This window comes from Antennarius striatus, chromosome 23 (assembly GCF_040054535.1).
Source record: "Antennarius striatus isolate MH-2024 chromosome 23, ASM4005453v1, whole genome shotgun sequence".
Taxonomy (NCBI): domain Eukaryota; kingdom Metazoa; phylum Chordata; class Actinopteri; order Lophiiformes; family Antennariidae; genus Antennarius; species Antennarius striatus.
The window spans coordinates 1076457-1097029 of record NC_090798.1 but is presented as its reverse complement, the minus strand read 5'-3'; the positions used below and the strand labels follow the sequence as shown (position 1 = coordinate 1097029).

The window sequence follows — 20573 nt, the reverse complement described above, 5'->3', positions numbered from 1 at the left end:
AACAACCAGTGACAGAGGAGAGGAAAAGCAGAGAGGAGACGAGAGCTCCGTTCACTTGCTGCTCGTCACTGCAGCAGGAGCGATGTGAGGGAAGTCGTCCGGAGGATGAAGTCTCACTCATCCCGCAGCAGAGCTTTGCGTTCACGGAAGATTGTCCCGCAAGCTCAGGCAATCCCGGAGTGATTAAAAAAAAACCCAAAAAAACATATTTTTTTATTACTATAATTTCTATTTCAAGTCAAAGTGGACATTTTTCCAGTGGAGCACAATGAGGACTACTGGCGCAGTGGACTACCTTTACTATTGCCTGCTCATCCTGCAGCTCGTCTATCAGCCCGCTGCCAAGCAAGTGCTCCGTTACCGGCTGGCCGAGGAGGGACCCGCCGATGTCAGAGTCGGGAACGTGGCCGCTGACCTGGGCATCGTCGCCGGCTCCGGAGAGGTGACGTTCACCCTGGAATCGGGCTCAGATTTTTTCAAAATCGACAACATCACAGGTGAGCTCACCACCAACGAGAGGCGCATAGACCGGGAGAAATTACAGCAGTGCCAGATGATATTTGATGAGAATGAGTGCTTCATCGATTTTGAAGTGTCAGTGATCGGACCGGCTCAGAGCTGGGTCGACCTGTTCGAGGGGAAAGTCATCATATTAGATATAAACGATAACACCCCGTCCTTCCCTTCCCCTGTCCTGACACTGTCTGTGGAGGAGAACAGACCCATTGGAACCCTTTATCTGCTGCCCACAGCCACAGACAGAGATTTTGGTAGAAATGGAATAGAGAGATACGAGCTCATCCAAGACAACGGGGAGAACTCGAGGCGCCTGGGCTCTTCTGGGGATCCGTACTCCGGGAAGAGGAGGTTTGACGACGGTGCGAGCAGGAGCAGCGTCTTTGAACTGCAAGTTGCTGACACCACCGATGGGGAGAAGCAGCCTCAGCTCATCATTAAGGGGGCCCTCGATCGGGAGCAGAGAGACTCCTACGAGCTCACCCTGCGAGTCAGGGACGGAGGTGACCCCCCTCGCTCTTCGCAGGCCATCCTCAGGGTGATGATCACCGACGTGAACGACAACAACCCACGCTTCGAGAAGAGCGTCTACGAGGCCGATCTACCGGAAAACAGCTCGCCCGGTTCCCCCATCCTGCAGCTCAAAGCGACGGATGCTGACGTCGGGGTCAACGGTCAAATCGAGTACGTGTTCGGGGCGGCCACGGAGTCGGTACGGAGGCTGCTGAGGTTGGATGAGAGCACAGGGTGGCTGAGTGTCTTGCACCGCATCGACCGTGAAGAAGTCAGCCAGCTGAGGTTCACAGTAATGGCCCGTGACCGAGGCCAGCCGCCCAAAATGGACAAGGCCACCGTGGTGTTGAACATCAAGGATGAGAACGACAACGTTCCCGCCATCGAGATACGCAAGATTGGACGCATTTTCTTGAAAGATGGGATTGCCAACGTGGCGGAGGATGTCGTGGTGGACACGCCCATCGCTTTAGTTCAGGTGTCAGATAAAGACCAGGGGGAAAATGGGATTGTGACCTGCACGGTGGTGGGGGATGTTCCCTTCCAGCTCAAACCAGCCAGCGAGATGGAGGGCGAGCAGAATAAAAAGAAATATTTCCTCCATACATCTGCCCCGCTGGATTACGAGGCCACACAGGAATACAACGTGGTCATAGTGGCTGTGGATTCTGGAAGCCCCAGTCTGACCAGTAATAACTCTCTGATTGTCAAAGTGGGAGACACGAACGATAACCCTCCCATCTTCAGCCAGAACGTCGTGGAGGTGTCGTTTCCGGAAAACAACGCCCCTGGCGAGAGGGTGACGACAGTGACGGCCATCGACGCAGATAGTGGGAAGAACGCTGAGATCGCTTATTCCCTCGATTCGTCCGTGAGTGGGATTTTCTCCATCGACGCCGACAGTGGAGACATACGAGTGAACACCATTCTGGATAGAGAGCAAACGGAGCGCTACGAGTTCAAAGTGATCGCCAAAGATAAGGGCATCAACACCCTTCAGGGCTCGGCGACGGTGGTCGTCCTGGTGGCCGATAAGAATGACAACCAACCAAAGTTCATGCAGGATGTGTTCACCTTCTACGTCAAGGAGAACCTGGAGCCAAACAGCCCGGTTGGAATGGTGACGGTCATCGACGCCGATAAAGGCCAGAACGCGGAGATGAGTCTCTTCGTGAAGGAAGAGGAGGACATTTTCTCAATCGAAAACGACACCGGGACTATTTTCTCCACTCTGTCGTTCGATCGGGAGCAGAAAACGACGTACACGTTCCTGGTCAAAGCCGTGGACGGGGGTGACCCTCCTAGATCCGCCACCGCCACGGTTTCCCTTTTCGTCATGGATGAAAACGACAACGCCCCAACCGTCACATTCCCAATTAACAGCTCCTACACCCTCCTCCCACCCTCCAGTAACATCAGAACGGTGGTCAGAACCGTCATCGCCACCGATTCAGACACCGGCATCAACGCAGACCTGAACTACAGCATCATTGGGGGGAATCCCTTCAAGTTGTTTGAGATCGATGGGGGTACGGGGGTCATTTCACTGGTGGGGAAGCTGGAGCAGAAGCATTACGGCCTCCACAGACTGGTGGTGCAGGTGAACGATAGTGGCCAGCCTTCCCAGAGCACCACCACCCTGGTGCACGTGTATGTTAATGAGACGCTCTCCAATTCCACAGTGGTGGAGGCCCAGGTGGCTAAGAGCCTTAGCACGTCTCTCAACACCAACATTGCCGGCGACCCCAACTACGATCTCAGCAAACAGAGGCTCAGCATTGTAATCGGAGTAGTTTCGGGCATCATGACAGTCATCCTCATCATTCTGGTGGTCGTTATGGCCCGCTACTGCCGCCCCAAGAACAAGAACGGCTACGAAGCTGGCAAGAAGGACCACGAGGACTTCTTCACCCCGCAGCAGCACGATAAGTCCAAGAAGCCCAAAAAGGATAAGAGGAAACAGAAGTCCAAGCAGCCGCTCTACAGCAGCATCGTCACCGTGGAGGCCTCCAAACCCAACGGGCAACGCTACGACGGCGTCAACGAGAAGCTGTCGGACAGTCCCGGGATGGGCCGCTACCGCTCCGTCAACGGTGGGCCGGGCAGCCCGGATCTGGCCCGACACTACAAGTCCAGTTCGCCTCTTCCCACAGTGCAGCTTCACCCTCAATCGCCCACGGCTGGTAAAAAGCACCAGGCAGTTCAGGACCTGCCCCCTGCCAACACCTTCGTTGGCACCGGAGATAACATTTCCCTTGGATCTGACCACTGCTCTGAATACAGCAGTCAAACCATCAACAAGTACAACAAACAGGTAAGACGACACATCTCCATATTCTTTTTTTTTTTTCCATCCAACATTCTTGAATGTCCTGTGTTTCCTCCTCTTACTGTTCTCTCTCCCATAATGCTTTCTGACAGGGCTATTCTCAGTAGTCTTGTTGCCTTTATGGTGCTAATGTGTGTCAAGTTAGCCGTATTGATCTGCTGTGGTTTGGAGTGCCATTCACATGTAATACTGAAAGGGAAGGAAGAGATTTAACCTATCTAATGAGGATAACTGTTAGCACCTGACGCAAACATGACTAACTTTTCCACTTTGATCCCAACGGGCGTTGAGGTGGTCTTTCCTGTCAGGGAAGTGTCAGGACCGCTAACCCTCGACAAATATGAGTCAGAGCGTTCCAGACGACTCGCATACGGGTTTGATTTGCAGTTATTTCACGGCAGAGGCGAGCGAGGGAGGCAGGGGCCGGGCCACATTCCCCGTAGCCATGTCAGGCCCTGCCCTCTATCTGTGACAAGGCGGCCTTGTCTTCTTCTCAGAAAAGGCATGAGAAAAAAAAAAACCCCAGAAGAGGATAAAAGAGAAAGGTAGACGCAGCACAAATGTGTCTTTGTTGGATCTGTGAGTCAGCTTTCCAGTCTTGGCTTAAGTGGGAACATCTGGCCAGGAGGTTATATTAACATTCTTCTGCATCAGTTCACAGGCTGAGCAGTGAAGTTGGACATTTTTATATCATCACTCATATTATGCCTCAGCTTCATTTACTCACTTATCGTTTTTTTCTTCGTCTGCCATCCCACCCCCCCACCCCCAGTGCTTTTCTTCTTCGTCACCCTCATCCTCCCTCCAGCTAGTCTCACCTTCCTTCCTCCTCCTCTCTTCCCTGTTTTCCTCCTCTCGCTAACCCCCTTTCTTCCTTCTGTTTGAAGTGCTGGATAACAGTCTAGGTGGCACGTTGTGATATTCAAATCCCAGGAACTGTTTTTTCCATCAGGTTTTTTGATTTCTTTCTACTTTGTTTTTTTTATTTTTTTATTTTCTTGGGCTGTGTTTTTTTTCCTGGTATCTGCAACAACAGCGAGAAATTAAGTTGATTCATAATGAAGTTGGCTGATTTGCGTTTTCAGGGAGGTGGGGAAAAAAAAAAAAACCGGGACACTCGTTTTATGTGTTTTCTATGAAAGTCTAATGAATTATTGATTTTATTTTTAACTCGGTGTCAGCATCGCTCCTTTAGAATTCTAGTCCGCTGCTGTCTCCCCAACACGACTGGATCCTACCTTTTTTTTTTTTTACCTGTGTTTTTGTTGTTTCTTTTCCTCTAGATAAGCCTTTGTTCATGTTTTTATATTCCATGCCCACCTTCACCTTCTCCACCCCTGAACCCTCCTTTGGCCCTCTGCTGTATATCTTTGCATGCCTCCCCCACCCATAACCCTTTCAACATCTCCAGCCCCCTTTTTTTTCTATTGTGTCTTTTCTATTTCCTTACAGCGGTTTCTTTTTAAACCTCCACTCTCATTTCTCTGTAGAAGCTCTCACCCTCCCTTCCTCGCTATAATTTCTCTCCCCCCTTTTTTACTCCTCTCCCCTCTCCTCCCTCTCCTCTGTCTCTAACAGCTTCTAATATGCTGTATTCACTGAGCTGCTTCCCAGAGTGTGAGGAGTGCTGTTGCTTTCGGATGTCTCCTGCATAATTAAAAAGGCACTCCATTTGGTGCAGCAGCAGCGTTGTATTGTGTGTCACTATATCCTCCACTTATATTTTATATATATTTATTTATCCTCTCTTGTTAATGCTGCCTATGAACAGGTGCATTTGTTATAATGCCGTGTCAATGTGTTTTCTTGTGCTGCTAAAGTGAAATAGATTATCAGAGACATTGTCCAGAGCTCCAACGTCCTCCATGTTTATTGTGTGGCCAAGCCTGTTAGCTATTGAATATACAATAGCTGCTAGCTGCTGAAATTACCATTTATATCCCACTCAGGAAATGCTCGCTGTTGATGAATTATGTTGAGGTGAAGAGGGCGAAATTTAATGATCGCACAAGAGAATCCGGTGAAGAGATGTGTGTGTTCATGTGTTCCAATTATGACATTAAGCTGCCACCTCGATATTAGATTAAGTGGTGAAGCGGTCGTGCTCCTGATTCTAAGGGATGGTGCATCTAAAAATATACAGACGTGTCATCAGCTAAGTATGATAGTAACACTCTGGTATGTTTTAGTTCAGGGAGCAATTTAGAAAAGCAAGACGTTTTGCTTTGTTGAGGTTTATTCTTCAGGCTGAAGACTTTAACAGTCTTAGGAAACTTTCAAGACTATCAAATGTCCATTTTGTGTCATTCTAAACAGGTTTTGAAGGTAAACATCAATGCATCAATACCTTATGTAGCTGTCTTAACACTTATGTCAGCTGATCATAACGGATGAGCCTGTTTTCACATCCTCAGCAGGCGGAGATGCTCCATTCCTGTCGGTCTGGGAGATGAGTTAGCGACGGGCACAAGAAAGACGGCCATGTTAAGGGGCTTAAAGAATGGCCTCTACCATCGGGGGTGGGAAAACAGAGAGGGGGTAGGGGAATGGAGGGGCAGAACAGTGATGACCATTGACTCCTGGAGGTATCAGGTTCTGTCGTTCTCTCTCATCACCCACCTAATCGCACAATAACTGCATAGGCGAAACGACTCCGCCAGGTAACCAGGCAACAGAGGAAGTTTATCCTTGAGGTGAGCCTTTCTTTTTGAGCCCACCAGACATTTAAACAGTCATTAAGCTGAGATAACGCTGAGGGAGAAGCCGGCGTGTCACCCAGCAGCTGTCGAGGGGCTTTAACAATAGCGGCAACAGGCTGAAAATTTTTAAAGGCTCATGCAACTTCTTTTATTGGTTCTTAAGTAGGTTTTGTTTGCCTTTTTTTTTTTTTTTGCAGAATCGTAGCATCTCTTGCATCTCCTTCCACTACATGTGACCATTCCTTCCAGAGACTGATGCTTAATGCATGCACTTAACTTTATGCTTGGCAGAGGCTCCTTCTCCGTCTGATGCTGTGAAATAATGCCGTCCAACCGTAATGCAGTGAGTAATGAAATAATTTAGCCGCTGAATTAGCACGAGCCATCAGCTTTTGTTATGTCATTGCACTTCAAAGTGCCACTCGTGCCCCACGAGGATCGCTTATAATCAGCGGTTAGCCGCTGCCGCCGCTGCCGCCGCAGCAGCTCGTATCCCCTGTAGGGGCAGGCCAACGCTCACACTGGCTGAACATTGAGCGGAGCTGGACGCGGCCTTTAACCCCGGTTGTGATGCTCACCTGCCCGGCTCTGGGGCGGTTGCCGACGCAACCTGGTCACCACATGTTGATTCCAACTGATTTGCATGGGGCAAATCCTCACAGGACAAACAATAGCCCCATGCAAATGCAGGTGAACGAGTGGCGATTGTAGCCGAAGCTACAGGATGTGAGTGACCTTCAAGCTTCTGGGCCCATCAGGAAGCCAACATGAAAATTCCCTACTTTGCCTCCGGCCTCATTTGCTTCACCCTATAAAATGTATCTGACTAAACACCAATGAAAAGCCACAAGCGGCTCCAAAACCCTACTTTCACGCCATTTGTGGTCAAGATTGAGTCGTCGTGTCAACTATTCCCCAACGTCTAGGTATTCTTCTCCGGCGGCTGTCGCCAATTGTGATCTACAGGCACAAAACTGCCCCTTGAGATAGATCTGTGATTTTATCTTGATGTGGCAGCCAGTCCCCCCCCCCATTGAATCAAATAAGGTAATTACCTGATAGGAGGTTCCAAAGGAGCTTTAAAATGTTTGGTTGCCTCCCACCCCCTGGAGGTCGGTGCTTGTTTGGACAGGTCAGCTCACGGTTGAAGAAACAAGAGGAAGGAGCTACAAACTGCAGGAAACAGTTCAGTCTGGGCAGTTAGAGCTGAAACCCAACTTGGAAATCTAAATAGAAAATTAAAATATAATTTTCTCTCTTAGGAATGCTTAATATTCAAGTTTGCAGCATTTGTCTTCATGCTAAGCGAAGTCTAGACTTCTATCCAGAATAGATGCCAAAAAATGCAAAGGAAGGGAAAGGATGAAACAGACAAGAAATTTTAAGCCGCATCAAACTGATTGCTCTCCGTCATGCTGATTGTAAGTGGGAGCGTCTGGGACGCCACCGTCCTCTTCTTCGTCTTCTTCTTCGTCTTCTTCTTCTTCTTGCAGCTTCTTTCAATTTGATGCCACAAGGAAAATGGAATGTCATTTCATCCTCGGCAGCAATCACATTAGATAGGGCTCACCAGGATAAAGCTGATTCATTTCTGTAGATTTGCCTTTCCTGTGGCAGTATCAATCATCACACACACACACACACACACACACACACTGTCGACTGGTTTTTCATGGCAATTGTTAGGAGGAGTTTGTACAGTAAATTGACTTTTACAAGTCTCCCAAGGTCTATGATCTGCTATACAAGCCACGCTGATTTGGCTGTAGCTGTCCTCTGGTATCGACTTCGGAAGCCACAAGCAACTCGATGAGAACATCACTTTAGCTTCGCGGGCGTACAACCCTCGGGAATAGTTCCCTGTCGACGAGCCGGAGCACAGGAACACGGATCAGACGTGAGGCTTCCGTGTTTGTGGGACTAATGGGCAAAAGCATCGCCGTTTTGTTCTCTCTTGACAATACAACTCATCAAAATTGCAATGATGTCTTTTTGGAATCACTTCCATAATGATGCAATTTTTTTTTTTTTTTGCTGTTGTTGTTATGCGGAGAAAAAGGTCACGAGCCAATCGTACGCTTGATTGTCATTCTCGTTCTTTTTTTTTTCTGATTCCGTTTCCGTCGTCCTCGTTTCGGAGCAAACACCGCCATGAATCAGTTGAGTCACGTCCTGTCAGAGCTGCCCACACGGGGTCCAGGGTGTCAAGGGAACCAGCAGGGTACATGCCCCCCCACCCCCACCCCTCCCACAACCCCATCCAAGCATCACCCCTGTTGTCACTGGCGGCCTTCATGAAGATGAGAATACGAGTCATGAAAGCCAGACGCGTGGATCCATAATTTACTCCTCGGAGTCGCTGTTTTGCTCTGGCAGCAAAATGCAAGCTTACGATTGGTCTCCCAGACCCACAGGAAGGAGATTCTGGATCCAACCGGGCCAGAATCTGACAGGTTCTCAGGTTTAACGGTGTAATCGAAGCATATTTAACAGATATATACCGTACAGATTGATTTTTCTATGGCAGTCTTGGACTGATTCTCTCTCTTACCTCATAGTCTATTATAGACTCTGACCTCCTCTCTTTTTTATTAAAAAGCTGCTAAAATTTAAATGCACTGAAGCCTCCTGACTGCACAGAACGCATTAAGAACTAGTCTAGAATAAATAATGCAACCAAAGCCATCGTCTTTTATTGTCTAAAGGATATAACTTTCTATTAACGCGCTGCAGTCATACATATTTGCTAAGCAGCGGAATATAATGGATACGACTCCGGCTGGGGAGGACGAGGACAGCTTGACTGTTTCTATTAGCTCTGGTTTGGTGTGGCCCCCACCGTGTGCCCCCCCCCAAATGAGATTATATGTGTATGAAACAGGAGGTGGAGCGCTCACCGACCATCCATCAAAGCCTGGGGGGACCTGTGCGGAAGTTTGTGCACGGTGTACCCAGCAGGTACGCGCAACGTGGGGTGTGTGTGGGTGTGTGTGTGTGTGTGTGTGTGTGTGTGTGTGTCTACCCTGTGAGGGCTGGAGAGGAGTGCGAACGAGGGCCTCCACAGTTCAGCCTCTCCATCATCCTCCTCGCCGGGCACACGCACCACGACATGCCTGAGAGGGTTTCAATATCCTGTGTGTGTGTGTGTGTGTGTGTGTGTTTACCCAAGGAATGTAGTTGATTATATTTGTATGTGTGTGTGGTGATTTCATATGCTGTCTTCACACATGCGCACAGAGGTATCCGGCGCCTGAGGGTTGCAGCGGCGCTTTATCTCCGACTGTTAAAAAGCGACGACAGCTCTACGCCGATGACGACCCGCTTTACCCGCGAATAGCCTCGAGCAAAGAGTCGGAGGCTCCTTCGCTCCTCCAGACCTATTTATTGGACACCATCTTGACTGACAATGAGATTTCAAACCTCCTAATTGCAGGTGTACAAATGTAACCTGGATTTAAGTCGGTAAAAATGGGGGCCCAAGGAGCCCGATAGCGCTCGTCATTGGACAGAAGAGTCTGCCCGCCTGCCGGAGAATGAAGGTCAACAGGGCAGCCGGAGTGTATGAGCAGCCTCGCCGGGCAGCTGTTATCCAATCAACAGAAATATGAAGTACAGCCACAGCATGCTAGAAAAATTCTACAAATTTTTTTTCAATTTGCCTGCTTCTTGTTGAGCTTTGTTGCTCGGCTTGCTCATTTATCATGCTGCAAACAGCAGCGTGGGATTAAATTGAAACCAGAACAAGGTTACAGCCTTGGTATAGTTAGTTGATCACCAAGAAGCAGATGATGACAGATGTGTCCTGGCAGCACATGGACCTCTGATGCTGAATTATTCCAACATTTTCTGTCCATTTTAGTTCTGCAACACAATTAGTAACCACATTTTACACAAAAGATCCAGATTTCTGATTATTAGGAGGGAAATCTGGAGAGAATCCTTCATTGTTGCTATTTCAGTTTCATCTCTGAAGTCATTTCTTAGCACATATCATTGAGAGGAGACCTTTCTACAGGTTTAAACTGCTTTATAAAAACAGGTTTAAAGTGTTTTTCAGAACCCTCATATTGTTTCACACTCCAGGGTAGCGCCATGGCAACATGTATTTTTTAACACTAGTGGATTTGCCGCAGCACGGGAGGTAAATATCATGAGACAGGTTTAAAATAAAAAACTGAAGCCATTGGCCAATTAAAGTTGTTGATTGTTCTGACAATCCCCAAATTGGTCTTGGAGGATGAAGACAAGGGGGATGATTTGAATAAATGTGGTAAAACTTTCACGGATTGAGTTCCTGGATCAATAATTCATGATATAAATGCTGTCAGAACAAAACCTTGTTTGGGATGTGTTCAAGCTCATTTTCATTTACACAAGGATTCCTCTCAGCTGGACAAACAAATGAAGTACAGCCATTAGTAAGAGGTGTGGATAGGGACCGTCTACAAAGTGCAAATCTGAAAATTTATTAAGGTAGCACGAAAAAAAAAAGAAGTAAAACCAAAATATTTCCACACATTGATTGAGTGATGTTCATGTTCTACAGAAACATTTAGAAAACACGCTATCGGTTCTTTTTCATTTCACATTTTTAGTTCAGTGACAGACATTACCGATCCCTTTCTGATTATATTGCAGCATATAATAAAGAAAAATGTGTTTTTGATAAACTCTGGGATTTTTTTTGTTATAAACTTTCAATAACTTTGGTCTTATGCAGCACATTCTTCACTGGTGACGCTTGGTGTCGAGTCGACATAACTCAGCAAGACTCTGTGTGAAGTTAGAAACTTTAAAGTCAATTTTTTTTTTAACTTTAGGCGGTTTACCACACAGATATTTGATGATACCCCTTAATTTTGTTTAGAGAAAGTAATGGTCTCTTTGGTTGGAGTTAGTTTTGGTCTCGGATTGTTATCTAGCAACATTTTTTGGTGAAACATGGACACATCCTCACGTTGGACGACAAACCGAAGCAGCGATTTGTACAGTTTGTCCTCAGCTGTAATTTGATGTTTTACTTTAGAATGTCCCGGTCATTATGACTGAAGCTTTGCCTTAGGTTTCATTAATTAACTCAGAGTCTTCTCTAAAACAGGTGCATTAAACTCAAATCTCTGAATGTTCCCTCAGATATTACTATTATTATTATTATACACTACAAGCACACTTGCAAATTAATTAGTTTGCTTGTGATGGAAATATTGTGTACCTAATTGCCATCTTCTGCTAAAATGACAGACGTTGAATCCCTCTGGAAACAGCGTGTTCCCCTTTTTAAAAAAAAACTTTTTCCTTAAAAATGAAAATGTGCAAAGCTCATGTCACTTACTGGTAATTAAAAGTGTTTTTGGGGATATGTGAAATTAACATATGCAGAAAACTATTGATGTTTGTTGGCCATGCAGTAAAAATAGAGATCTAAATGAGGGTTAGGTCTCATGTAAGAGACATTCTCATTAGAACTCTGACCCCAATGGATTCAGACATTTATAGAAGAGCAAAACTCATTATTTCTATTATTATTGTTGAAATTGGACACCTATATAGTCCAGCAAACTAAATTTTATATAGTTTGACACAGGTCAACGTATGTTGTATCTTCCCATGGGCCAGCTCTGATGCAAACTGTAAAATAAAATAGAGATAACAGTAATGCTGGCTCTACTCAGACAGATTCTTCTGCGGATTGAGGCGCTCCAGACATTTAATACGGTTTCAGTTATTGATCCGCAGCACCTTGCCCTATAGCCTGTTTATTATCAAGCTTTGGTTTCACCTTTTACTCCTTTTCTTGGCTGTATATGAGGAGACAGAGTCCTCCTCCTCATTTCTCCCCCAGCTCTGTTCGCGGCGACAGTGTTTTTTAGCAACCACTACAAATACTCCATCAAACTGGCCACTGGCGAAGAACTCCCGTTTGGTTTCGCTAACTCAGGTGCATGAATAACGGCACATACGCAGGGTTTTTTTTGCACCGTTTGCTGCAATTATTCGGGGGGAGGGAGGGAAGCAGGGGATGTAATCATGACTGAGAGACCAGTCTTTGACATGGTTCATTTACTCTGACTTGGTCCAATGCAACACTTGGGACACAATAGCCAATTGTAAATTACAGAGTGGATTCAGTGTTGAGAAGTGCCTTGAGGGGAGAAAACCCAAAGAGGCATGGAAAATAGGGAATGTTGTTACAGTTGTTGGGTTTTTTGTTTTTTCTTCTGGGTTGATGAGGTCTGGGATTGCGGGAAAGGCAAGAGTATCAATCACATTGACAAGTATGGGGGTGGTAAAATGATTAGAATAATGGTAAACACAGCCATTTTTAACAAGGCTAGATTTTTCATATTTCACCTCAACTTTTATTTCAAGCCCAGCCTTTGCTTAATAAGCTTCACTTAACGTCAGATCCATCACTTTTAATCTGCCTGTAATGATATATTAATAACAGGCTTTGGTGGAAGGAGGGCGAACCACTGGGAGCACAAGTGCACCAGGGAAGCCAATCACAACGCCGAGGAGTTCCTTTGAACTGACGACATGACGGGGGGGGGGGCATCATGACTTTGACAAGCAGACTAAGTGCCTACACGGGTGACATTTACCAATGCGTCCTGGGAGATCCCTCGCCGGACGTAGAGGGAAGTCTTTCTATTTGATCGCCATCGGGATTCCGTAAGTGCCGCAGAGAATGTTTGGGGAGAGGAAATGACCAGGAAGACAGAAAGATGTCCTAAGACAGTCTTAAGTCTCTTGTATGTCTTTGAATCAGCTTCGCCTCGCAGAGGCGGGCGGGGCATTGGGTACCCGACACGACCTTGTAATTTACGTTCAAAGCGCAAATCTTATCAGTGCCAGCGTGACTTTATTTGAACGAGGAGACGCACTGGCGAGTGTCCTGAGACGCTGTTTAAACTCCATGACTGTGTTTGCTCAGGAATCCTTGGTGGGCCATCCACTGTTACTATGGTAATCTACCCCCCCCACCGCAACGTCTCCCATGGCCATACGCCTGGAGTTTTATGAAAGGTTTCCGCTGCTCTCTCATCTCGCTTGTACCTGGTAATTCAGACACATTGCTGCCAAAAAGAGGAACTCGGGGGGTGAGGCGCCCCCAAACACAAGTCACCGTCTGCTAACAGCGCTGGCCCGGACTTGAATGAGTTGTGGGAACATCGTGTTCTACTAAACTCTTTCGATGGCACCATTCGGGCAAAGTAGGGGAACATTTCAAACATGAAGGTCCCTGAACACCAAATTGGCAGCGATTGTTTCACTACAACGGGGCCCATCTCTTTCCGGTGTCAGAGCTCCTTGGGGACCCCGTAATTTACTGCCCCCTTCCCACGTTGAGTTCTTGATTCATGAGATCAAATTAGACAACTGAGAGAACATCATTGGCTGCAAATAGTTTGCTCTTTACGCAAAGGCTTTGCTCGGGGTTTGCCTGCTGGTTTTGTTATTTTCTACATCTACTCTTGCCGGGGAAACGCGCCTGACATTGTGATGCAAGGTTTAAAAGATTTTAAATACAATATGTGGACCATATTTGTTGAGCTAGGAGTGGAAAGAATGAGCTTGATGTGGCTTAACAAAAGCCTTTACTAAGATCTGAGTAACGCATCCAAGCCCTTTAGAGGAAAGACACGTCTTGCAAGGTCAAGTCTATTATTGATGTGGTGTGCCACATAGGAATCTACTGTCTTCAAGCATTCCAGGGTATGAAATAGCCATAAATCTTAGAGACAGATGAAACAAGGCCTTTATATTTCATCCCTATATCTGAAGAGCATGACGGCTGAATAGCAATTAATGCATTCAGGCACATTAAAGGAAATCGTGTCAAGGATCAAGCAATGCTGAATACATACCGTCGTTTTCTTATGCATGAGGAATAAACTTAAAGATCAAGCATGCATGTCGATTCCGGGGCGGGATAATGTATATATGCACAACTAGAACTTGCATAACAGGAATGAGAGTGTGATTTTTTTTTTCATGCGGTGACTGTGCACACACACACACACACATTTACGTATGTGTGCGTGACATGCGGTATAATGAGGTGGCTTCACCCGACAACATCAGAGCGTCTGATTGAAGGACGCGGTTGAATCACCCGTGAGATGGCCCAAGGCGTTTTTTAAGCGTGTTTACTCAGCGTGTTCGCACACCTCCATGATAAACACTTTTTTTTTTTTTTAAGCTTCACATGTACATTACACCCTATCGTCGGTTCACAACCTCCAGCAGCAGCAGAACCGGCTGATCCGGCGGTGTGTTTATGCTCAGGGATGTTTCAATATGTGGAAATTTGAATGAAACACACAATGAAATATTAACCTTGCATATATATAGTGTATACTCCTCTCAAGGCGATTCCCTGGCAGGATATCCTTTAAATACAATGCCCCCACCACCCCCACCACCACCACCACCTAAAGGCCGCCGCAAGGAACACACTGTGGCTTCTGTTTGATTACTAACCCGGCGTCTCTGTAGACTTTGTGTCAAAGCTCATAATGAACACTGTGGGCAGTGAATGCTGCGCCTCTGTGTGTTTGAAGCAAAGGAGAAGGAAGGAAATGTGAGTTTTTTGGTTTTTTTTTTTTTTTGCATGTCTGACATCTTTAATTACAGTGGTTCCTCTACTTACAAACGTCTCTACATACGAAATTTTCTACTTACGAAATTTCTCAGCAGGAAAATATTGCCTCTAATTGCAAAGAAATTTCGATTTACTAAAGGTAAAAACACAGTATGGGCTGATACTCTCAGCTCCCACAGGTTCCTGAACACAACATTCTCATAGCTGCTCAGCCATTGGCTATTACCCAGCATCCTGGCATCCCATTGGCTAAGAGGGACCTCTGTGTGGAGCTAGATAGGTGTCTATGCAGCGTCCTCGTCATTCGGCCCTCGACCCCTGAGGTGTTCTGATAGTTTTAGGTAAATATATTAACTTTTAGAGGATTCACTATGGTCCCCAAGAAAGTGACGGAGAAAAGAGGAAAAGAAAAGACGAAGAAAAGAGTTTTTTTGTCCGTACAAACAAAGCAAGAGATGATAGAAAAGCCTGAAAAAGGGATGCGTTTGGTTGACCTCTCCAAAGAATATGGCCGTAATGCATCTACAATCACCACGTTATTAAAACAAAAGGAAGTTTAAGGAGTTTAAGGCGTCGCGTGGGTGGTTGGAGGAGTTCAGGAGGAGGACTGGAATTCACTCTGTTGTTCATGGTGGGGCAAGAGGGCATGAACCAAAGAGGGCAAAAAACAATGAGGACAGCAGTTAAAAGGTAAATGACCATCATTTTATTCTTTACTCTATTCTTTGTTTTTTACGTTATACACAACTCTCATTTATTGTGTAATAATCTAATCGTAACATGTATTTGTTACATGTTTTGATGCATTTTTATGCTTTATGAAACATTTGTGTCTGAATTTTTGGGGACTTGGAACGGATTACGGACTTGGAACGGACTGACGAAATTTTCTACTTACGTAATTTCTTCCTGAACCAATTAATTTGTTAAGTAGAGGTACCGCTGTATTTGTTTTGTTATTGAAGATCATGAAACAGAGAGAAAGCAGAGGTACGACTACCATCCCTGCACCCCCCTCATGTATTACTCAACCCGTCACCACTTATTTACACGAGTCATATTTCCCGGGTCTCGTGTGATTTCTCAGTACCCTCTGAAATCTGCTGCACAGATATTGTTTGCTGTCACCAACGCTGGTGGGAGACAGAAAAAAATGCACTGTTCCTCCCACGGTAATGCTTGTCACCTTACAGTGTGATCTGAGAGTGATGTAATGTGTGTGCATACGTGTGTGTGTGTGTGTGTACAATGACAACAGTCGCAACAGCACTGGTGGTGGTGTTGGGGTGGGGGTGGGGGGGTGATACACCAAAAAAGGAGTGACAGGTTTGAAAAATTGGCAAACAGCGTTTGCTGGAAGGCTTCCTTGGGGCTCGGGGATCTTTTCGGAATCGTGTGCGAATGCAGAGGAGTGTGAATGAAAAATAGCTGTGTGATCTTGCCATGTTGCTTCTGTCAGGGACGCGTGATTCCTACCCCCCCCCACCTACCCACCCCCCCACGCCCTCACCCAACCCTCCCTTATCTGACTGTTTGTTCCAACCTCTCCTCCTCCATCACTTCCATCACTTCCTCCAGCTTACCGGACGCGGTTTATTTAAGTCCATAGGTGTGCTCCTTGTTTGGTTACACCCCCCCCAAAATGATGCATCGGCTTCCACATTGTTAGATCCTTCACCCGCCGCTGGGAGGAGGAGAGGTTTCCTGCGGTTTAATCCGCGGCCCGCGATGCCATCATCGGGTTGTCAGCAGTGCTGCCGCTACTTAGCGGGGGAAGTCCAAAAAAAGTCCACACTTGTTCCCGCCCCCGCCCCCCCCCCAACTTGGAGGAACGTGGACCGACCCGCCCTGCAGAGGTGTGTACATAAGCTCACCGCCAACAATCGGAATGGAATGGAATGTCTCACTTTTTGTCTGGCGTCGGTTGCGTCGTCACGGGGTGCATCCAACATAAGCTCCTTAACAACAGACCGCCATCACCACCCCAGTCACGTCCTCCATCCTCGTGTGTGTGTGTGTGTGTGTGTGTGTGTGTGTGTGTGTGTGTGTGTGTGTGTGTGTGTGTGTGTGTGTGTGTGTTTGCGCTTGTTGGAAACAATTAGTTATTTTTGTCTTTCTGGAATAACAAGATTTTTTTTCTCACTGTGACACAAAGCATAAACAGACACAGCGTGAGCCCCCCCCCCTACAACACCAACCACCAACCACCCCCTCCATGCACAACATCTGTCCCAGATTGCTTGTGCTCTCCTTCCCAATTAAAGCATGTTTACTTCAACACTCTTAAAGCAGACTACTAACTAATTATAAGCGCAATTATAAGGCTCCTCAAAGCCATGTTTAATTCTCACATGCTGATGAGATAGCTGGTGAGCGAATATTAGCAACCCAACAAGAACACACCCCCCCCCCCCTCCAAGAGCGTTGGTGTCCACCGAGGTCCTCACCGGGGGGACGTATCGACGCGTCCGCGCCGAAATCATTAATTATACCCGCTTAAACATTGTTTTGTCGGATTCAACAGACGGCGGGAAAAAGAGGAACGAGAAAAAAAAAAAAAAAAGGAGAATCTAGAACTTGCGGCAATTTCCAATCATGCATTTTTAATGCTTATTCCGCTGTTTCTAATTAAATCTATGCATCTGAATATAGTGGAAATCATCAGGAATGGGGGCTTCGGGTCGGGAGTAGGCGAATTTATAATGCATATTTTTCCCAAGGAATGTCCATGAGTCATTTTCATAGATATCTTTTTTTTTTCTTTTTTTGTAGATTTATTTTATTTATTTGCAGATCTTTTTTTTTCAGCCCTGCGGGTGTATTTTCAGTCGAAGCAGGATTGTGAGCGGACACGATATTCCCAATCCGTCGGCGTTGAAGAAATCCATCGTACGCTCATCTGAACGACGGGTCAGACGCACACATTTTAACGATTTTTAGACTCGGTTTAACAAACTCCTCGCTTCGTAGATTCATCCCAGGCCTGATTCCATTAGAAAGAGGTGAGGAGCGTTGAGATTAGGGTCAACACCTGCCATCCCACCCCGAACGGAGACGCTGTCCTGGGAGACCTGGTTATTTCCACAGCTCCTGGGTCGCCGTTTCATCGCGTCCCAGAACGGCTCCGAGGGCCCGTTAGCCCGGCTATCGATACATCCATAATGCATAATTCAATTTAAACGCTTCTGTTCTCACGCTGATGTTGTTTTTGGAGTCGCATCCCAGAACTCCCTGCAGCTGCGAGGGGAGGTGCGTGTCTCCAGCTTAGAATACCAACGGAATTTAGATACACAAGTAAAGGAAGTTACAACACTGGGATGTTTATTTCCATTCTAGGTTTTGTGACCAAAGGGGTATATTTAAAAAAGAATTTAAAAAAAAAATAAAAAAGATTGAGGATTGAAAGGAAAATAAAGAAGTGAGTAAAACAAGCTGTATAAAATCACTTCTTCTCACAGACCCCTGAAGGAATAATGATGGCTGGACACTCCGCCCGCTCTTCTGTTATTAAGGTTTTAGAATGTGCATTCATAATAAGAAGGGTATTAGGTATGGATTTCCTATAATGGTGGTTACAGACAGCGGTTTGTCCTCACATTCAGGGTGTAATGGACAGGTGGGGGGGATCAATGGCAGACAAACATTATAGGCCTTCATTTCTGAAACGTATTTAAACAAGCAAACAATCCCGATGCAAAACCTCCACCTGCAACTCATGAAAGACATAAAAAAAAGAAAACCTTAGTTCCAGGGTCTAATGAGGACAGGAAGAGCAAGAGGACAAGTTGAAATGCCCAGAATCCAATCTGTCTGAGGTCACGGTGACCCCATGTGGATCAGAACCACCGCGTGAGTCCAGATTCACAAAAAGCTCCAGTTCTGCACCTTTTGCTCTTCGCCTCTCGCTCGCGTCCGCGGGATGTCAGGACCGCTTTGGGTGTCTGTGATTGAATTATTCTTCTTGGTAGGAAATTCAAAAAGCTTTTACTGTATCTTTGACTTCTTCTTTCTCTCTTTTTTTTTTTTTTTTTTTCTCTCCGACTGCAAAATAAATTCCTGACCCTTCCAGCGCAACAACCGTCCAAAAAAGCTCTTCTGCGCTGTTGTTGTCTTTACGTTTCGGAGCAGATTTAGACGACTAAAGCCAGAAAAACGTTCCCAGGACAGAAACGGGAACAGTTAGAAGATGGAAGAAGTCCATCTTCTCGTAGAAAACACGATTATTATCATCTCGTCTTCACCTGCTTATCTTCTTCGCTTGTTACGAGTCTTTCTGACCCAATCCCGGCTCGCTATGGGCGAGAGGCGGGGTACACCCCAGATGAGACGCCAGCTCTTTTCAAAAACGACGCATAAAATGATGTCATAATTTGACAGATAGATGCTTAAAATGATTTATGCCATAATTTGACAGATTAAATTTATGTTTTAACATGTTCATTTAACTAAATTGACTATCATCCAGAAAAGAAAAAAAAATTAGTGCACACAGAGTTCAACAGTGTGTCGGTGTGTGTCAGGAGTGATACACACACACACACACACACACAACACAGACCGTTGAATGTTATGGAAGCCACCCAGGACTTGGCTTTTCTGGGGATTAGACGACCAAAGCATCATCAGTCTCATTCTTTCCACATCTGCTTTTATTAACCGGGAACAAAAAAAAAAAAAAATCTCACAGGTTGTAAATATTCTGGCGCCGGTTCTCCGGGAGTTTACATCGTCTCAAGTCAAGACGGTTCGCGTTCGGCAATCAGCTCCAAATCAAACGGCGTTTGAGGCTCCGTCTTCGCCTCAGGGGAGAAACGGGAAGACTCGGGAAAGGAAAACAAGTCTCTCTTGTTTTCCTGATTCCTCTTGTGCTCTGCTAATTAGACTGACACAGCTTTAAAAAAAAAAAAAAAAAAAAAAAAAAAGCAGCACAAAAAGGAAGGAAGAAAAAAAAATCATTAATTACTCACTGAAATTAAAAGTTATTGTTGCTAAGTTGGAACAAACATCTGATCCTCCGGGGAAACGGAGCGGTGTTAGCGTGAGATGTGTGGTTTTTTTTTTTGGAACGTCGTACAATGGGCACAAACAAGGCGAGGGGGCTTTCACGCTGATAGACGCTTGATGACGAAGGCCTCCCCCCCCCCCCCCCCCCGACGAGGCTAAACCGCGCCGGAGGGTGAGGATGACTCAGATCCTTGTGTTTCCTTCTGAGGCTCCAGGCAGATTATAATTGCGATGCCTGTGGAGGAATTTCGTGACATAATGACCCAACGGATCCTCCGATGAAAGGGCACGCGGCTCAGAACGGGTTTAGGGATCGAGGTAGACACGCAGGGTCGATTCTGTCGTGTCATAACACACACTTTAGTGGAAAACACAACCATCAGCGCGGCTTCTGTTTGGCGTTTTCGAGGCGTGTCCGTCGTCTTTGAGCGGTAACGATGTGCAAAATGTAAAGGCAGTTTGAAGGCATGTAATGGTTAGTTTACCTCTTCTCTTCCAAACTAGGTGCTTGCATCCTTTTTGGTGACGCCAAAAAAGAGCAAATGACAGATTCTTTTCATGAGTGCAACAAAAAAAAAAAAAAAAGAAAAATCTCACCACTCTGCAAAGTTATTCCACTTCGGAGCGACGGTATTTCTAATAACTAGAATCTTGAGAGAAAAACAGAACAGGCGGGATGCTCATGCCGCAGCGTGTTTCAATTCGAGACATTTCCTTAGCCTTTTGAAAGGTTGCTTCAAAAGGAAAAAAAACAAAAAAAGACGTCGCCGTAGACGCGTGAGTCACCTATAATTTGCGGCGTTGCATATTTTAGGCAAAAGAGGAATAAAGAGATAAAGCCTTCCGAAATGAGATCAAGTGGAAACGACCCCCAAGAAATGTCTGGCAATTTGAGCATATTTCAATA

At 46.0% G+C, this 20573-nt stretch overlaps 1 protein-coding gene across 5 annotated transcripts in view; it reads left to right on the top strand.

The window, feature by feature from the left end:
- The first annotated feature begins 430 nt into the window (after positions 1–430).
- pcdh7b (protocadherin 7b) overlaps positions 431–20573 on the top strand; it is a 96738-nt gene continuing 76595 nt past the window's right edge. For all 5 annotated transcript variants that reach the window (XM_068308765.1, XM_068308764.1, XM_068308763.1 and 2 more), the window contains exon 1: positions 431–3343. In XM_068308765.1, coding sequence (XP_068164866.1) covers positions 554–3343 — 2790 coding nt within the window. In that variant the 5' untranslated portion in view covers positions 431–553. The remainder of the gene's footprint in view (positions 3344–20573) is intronic.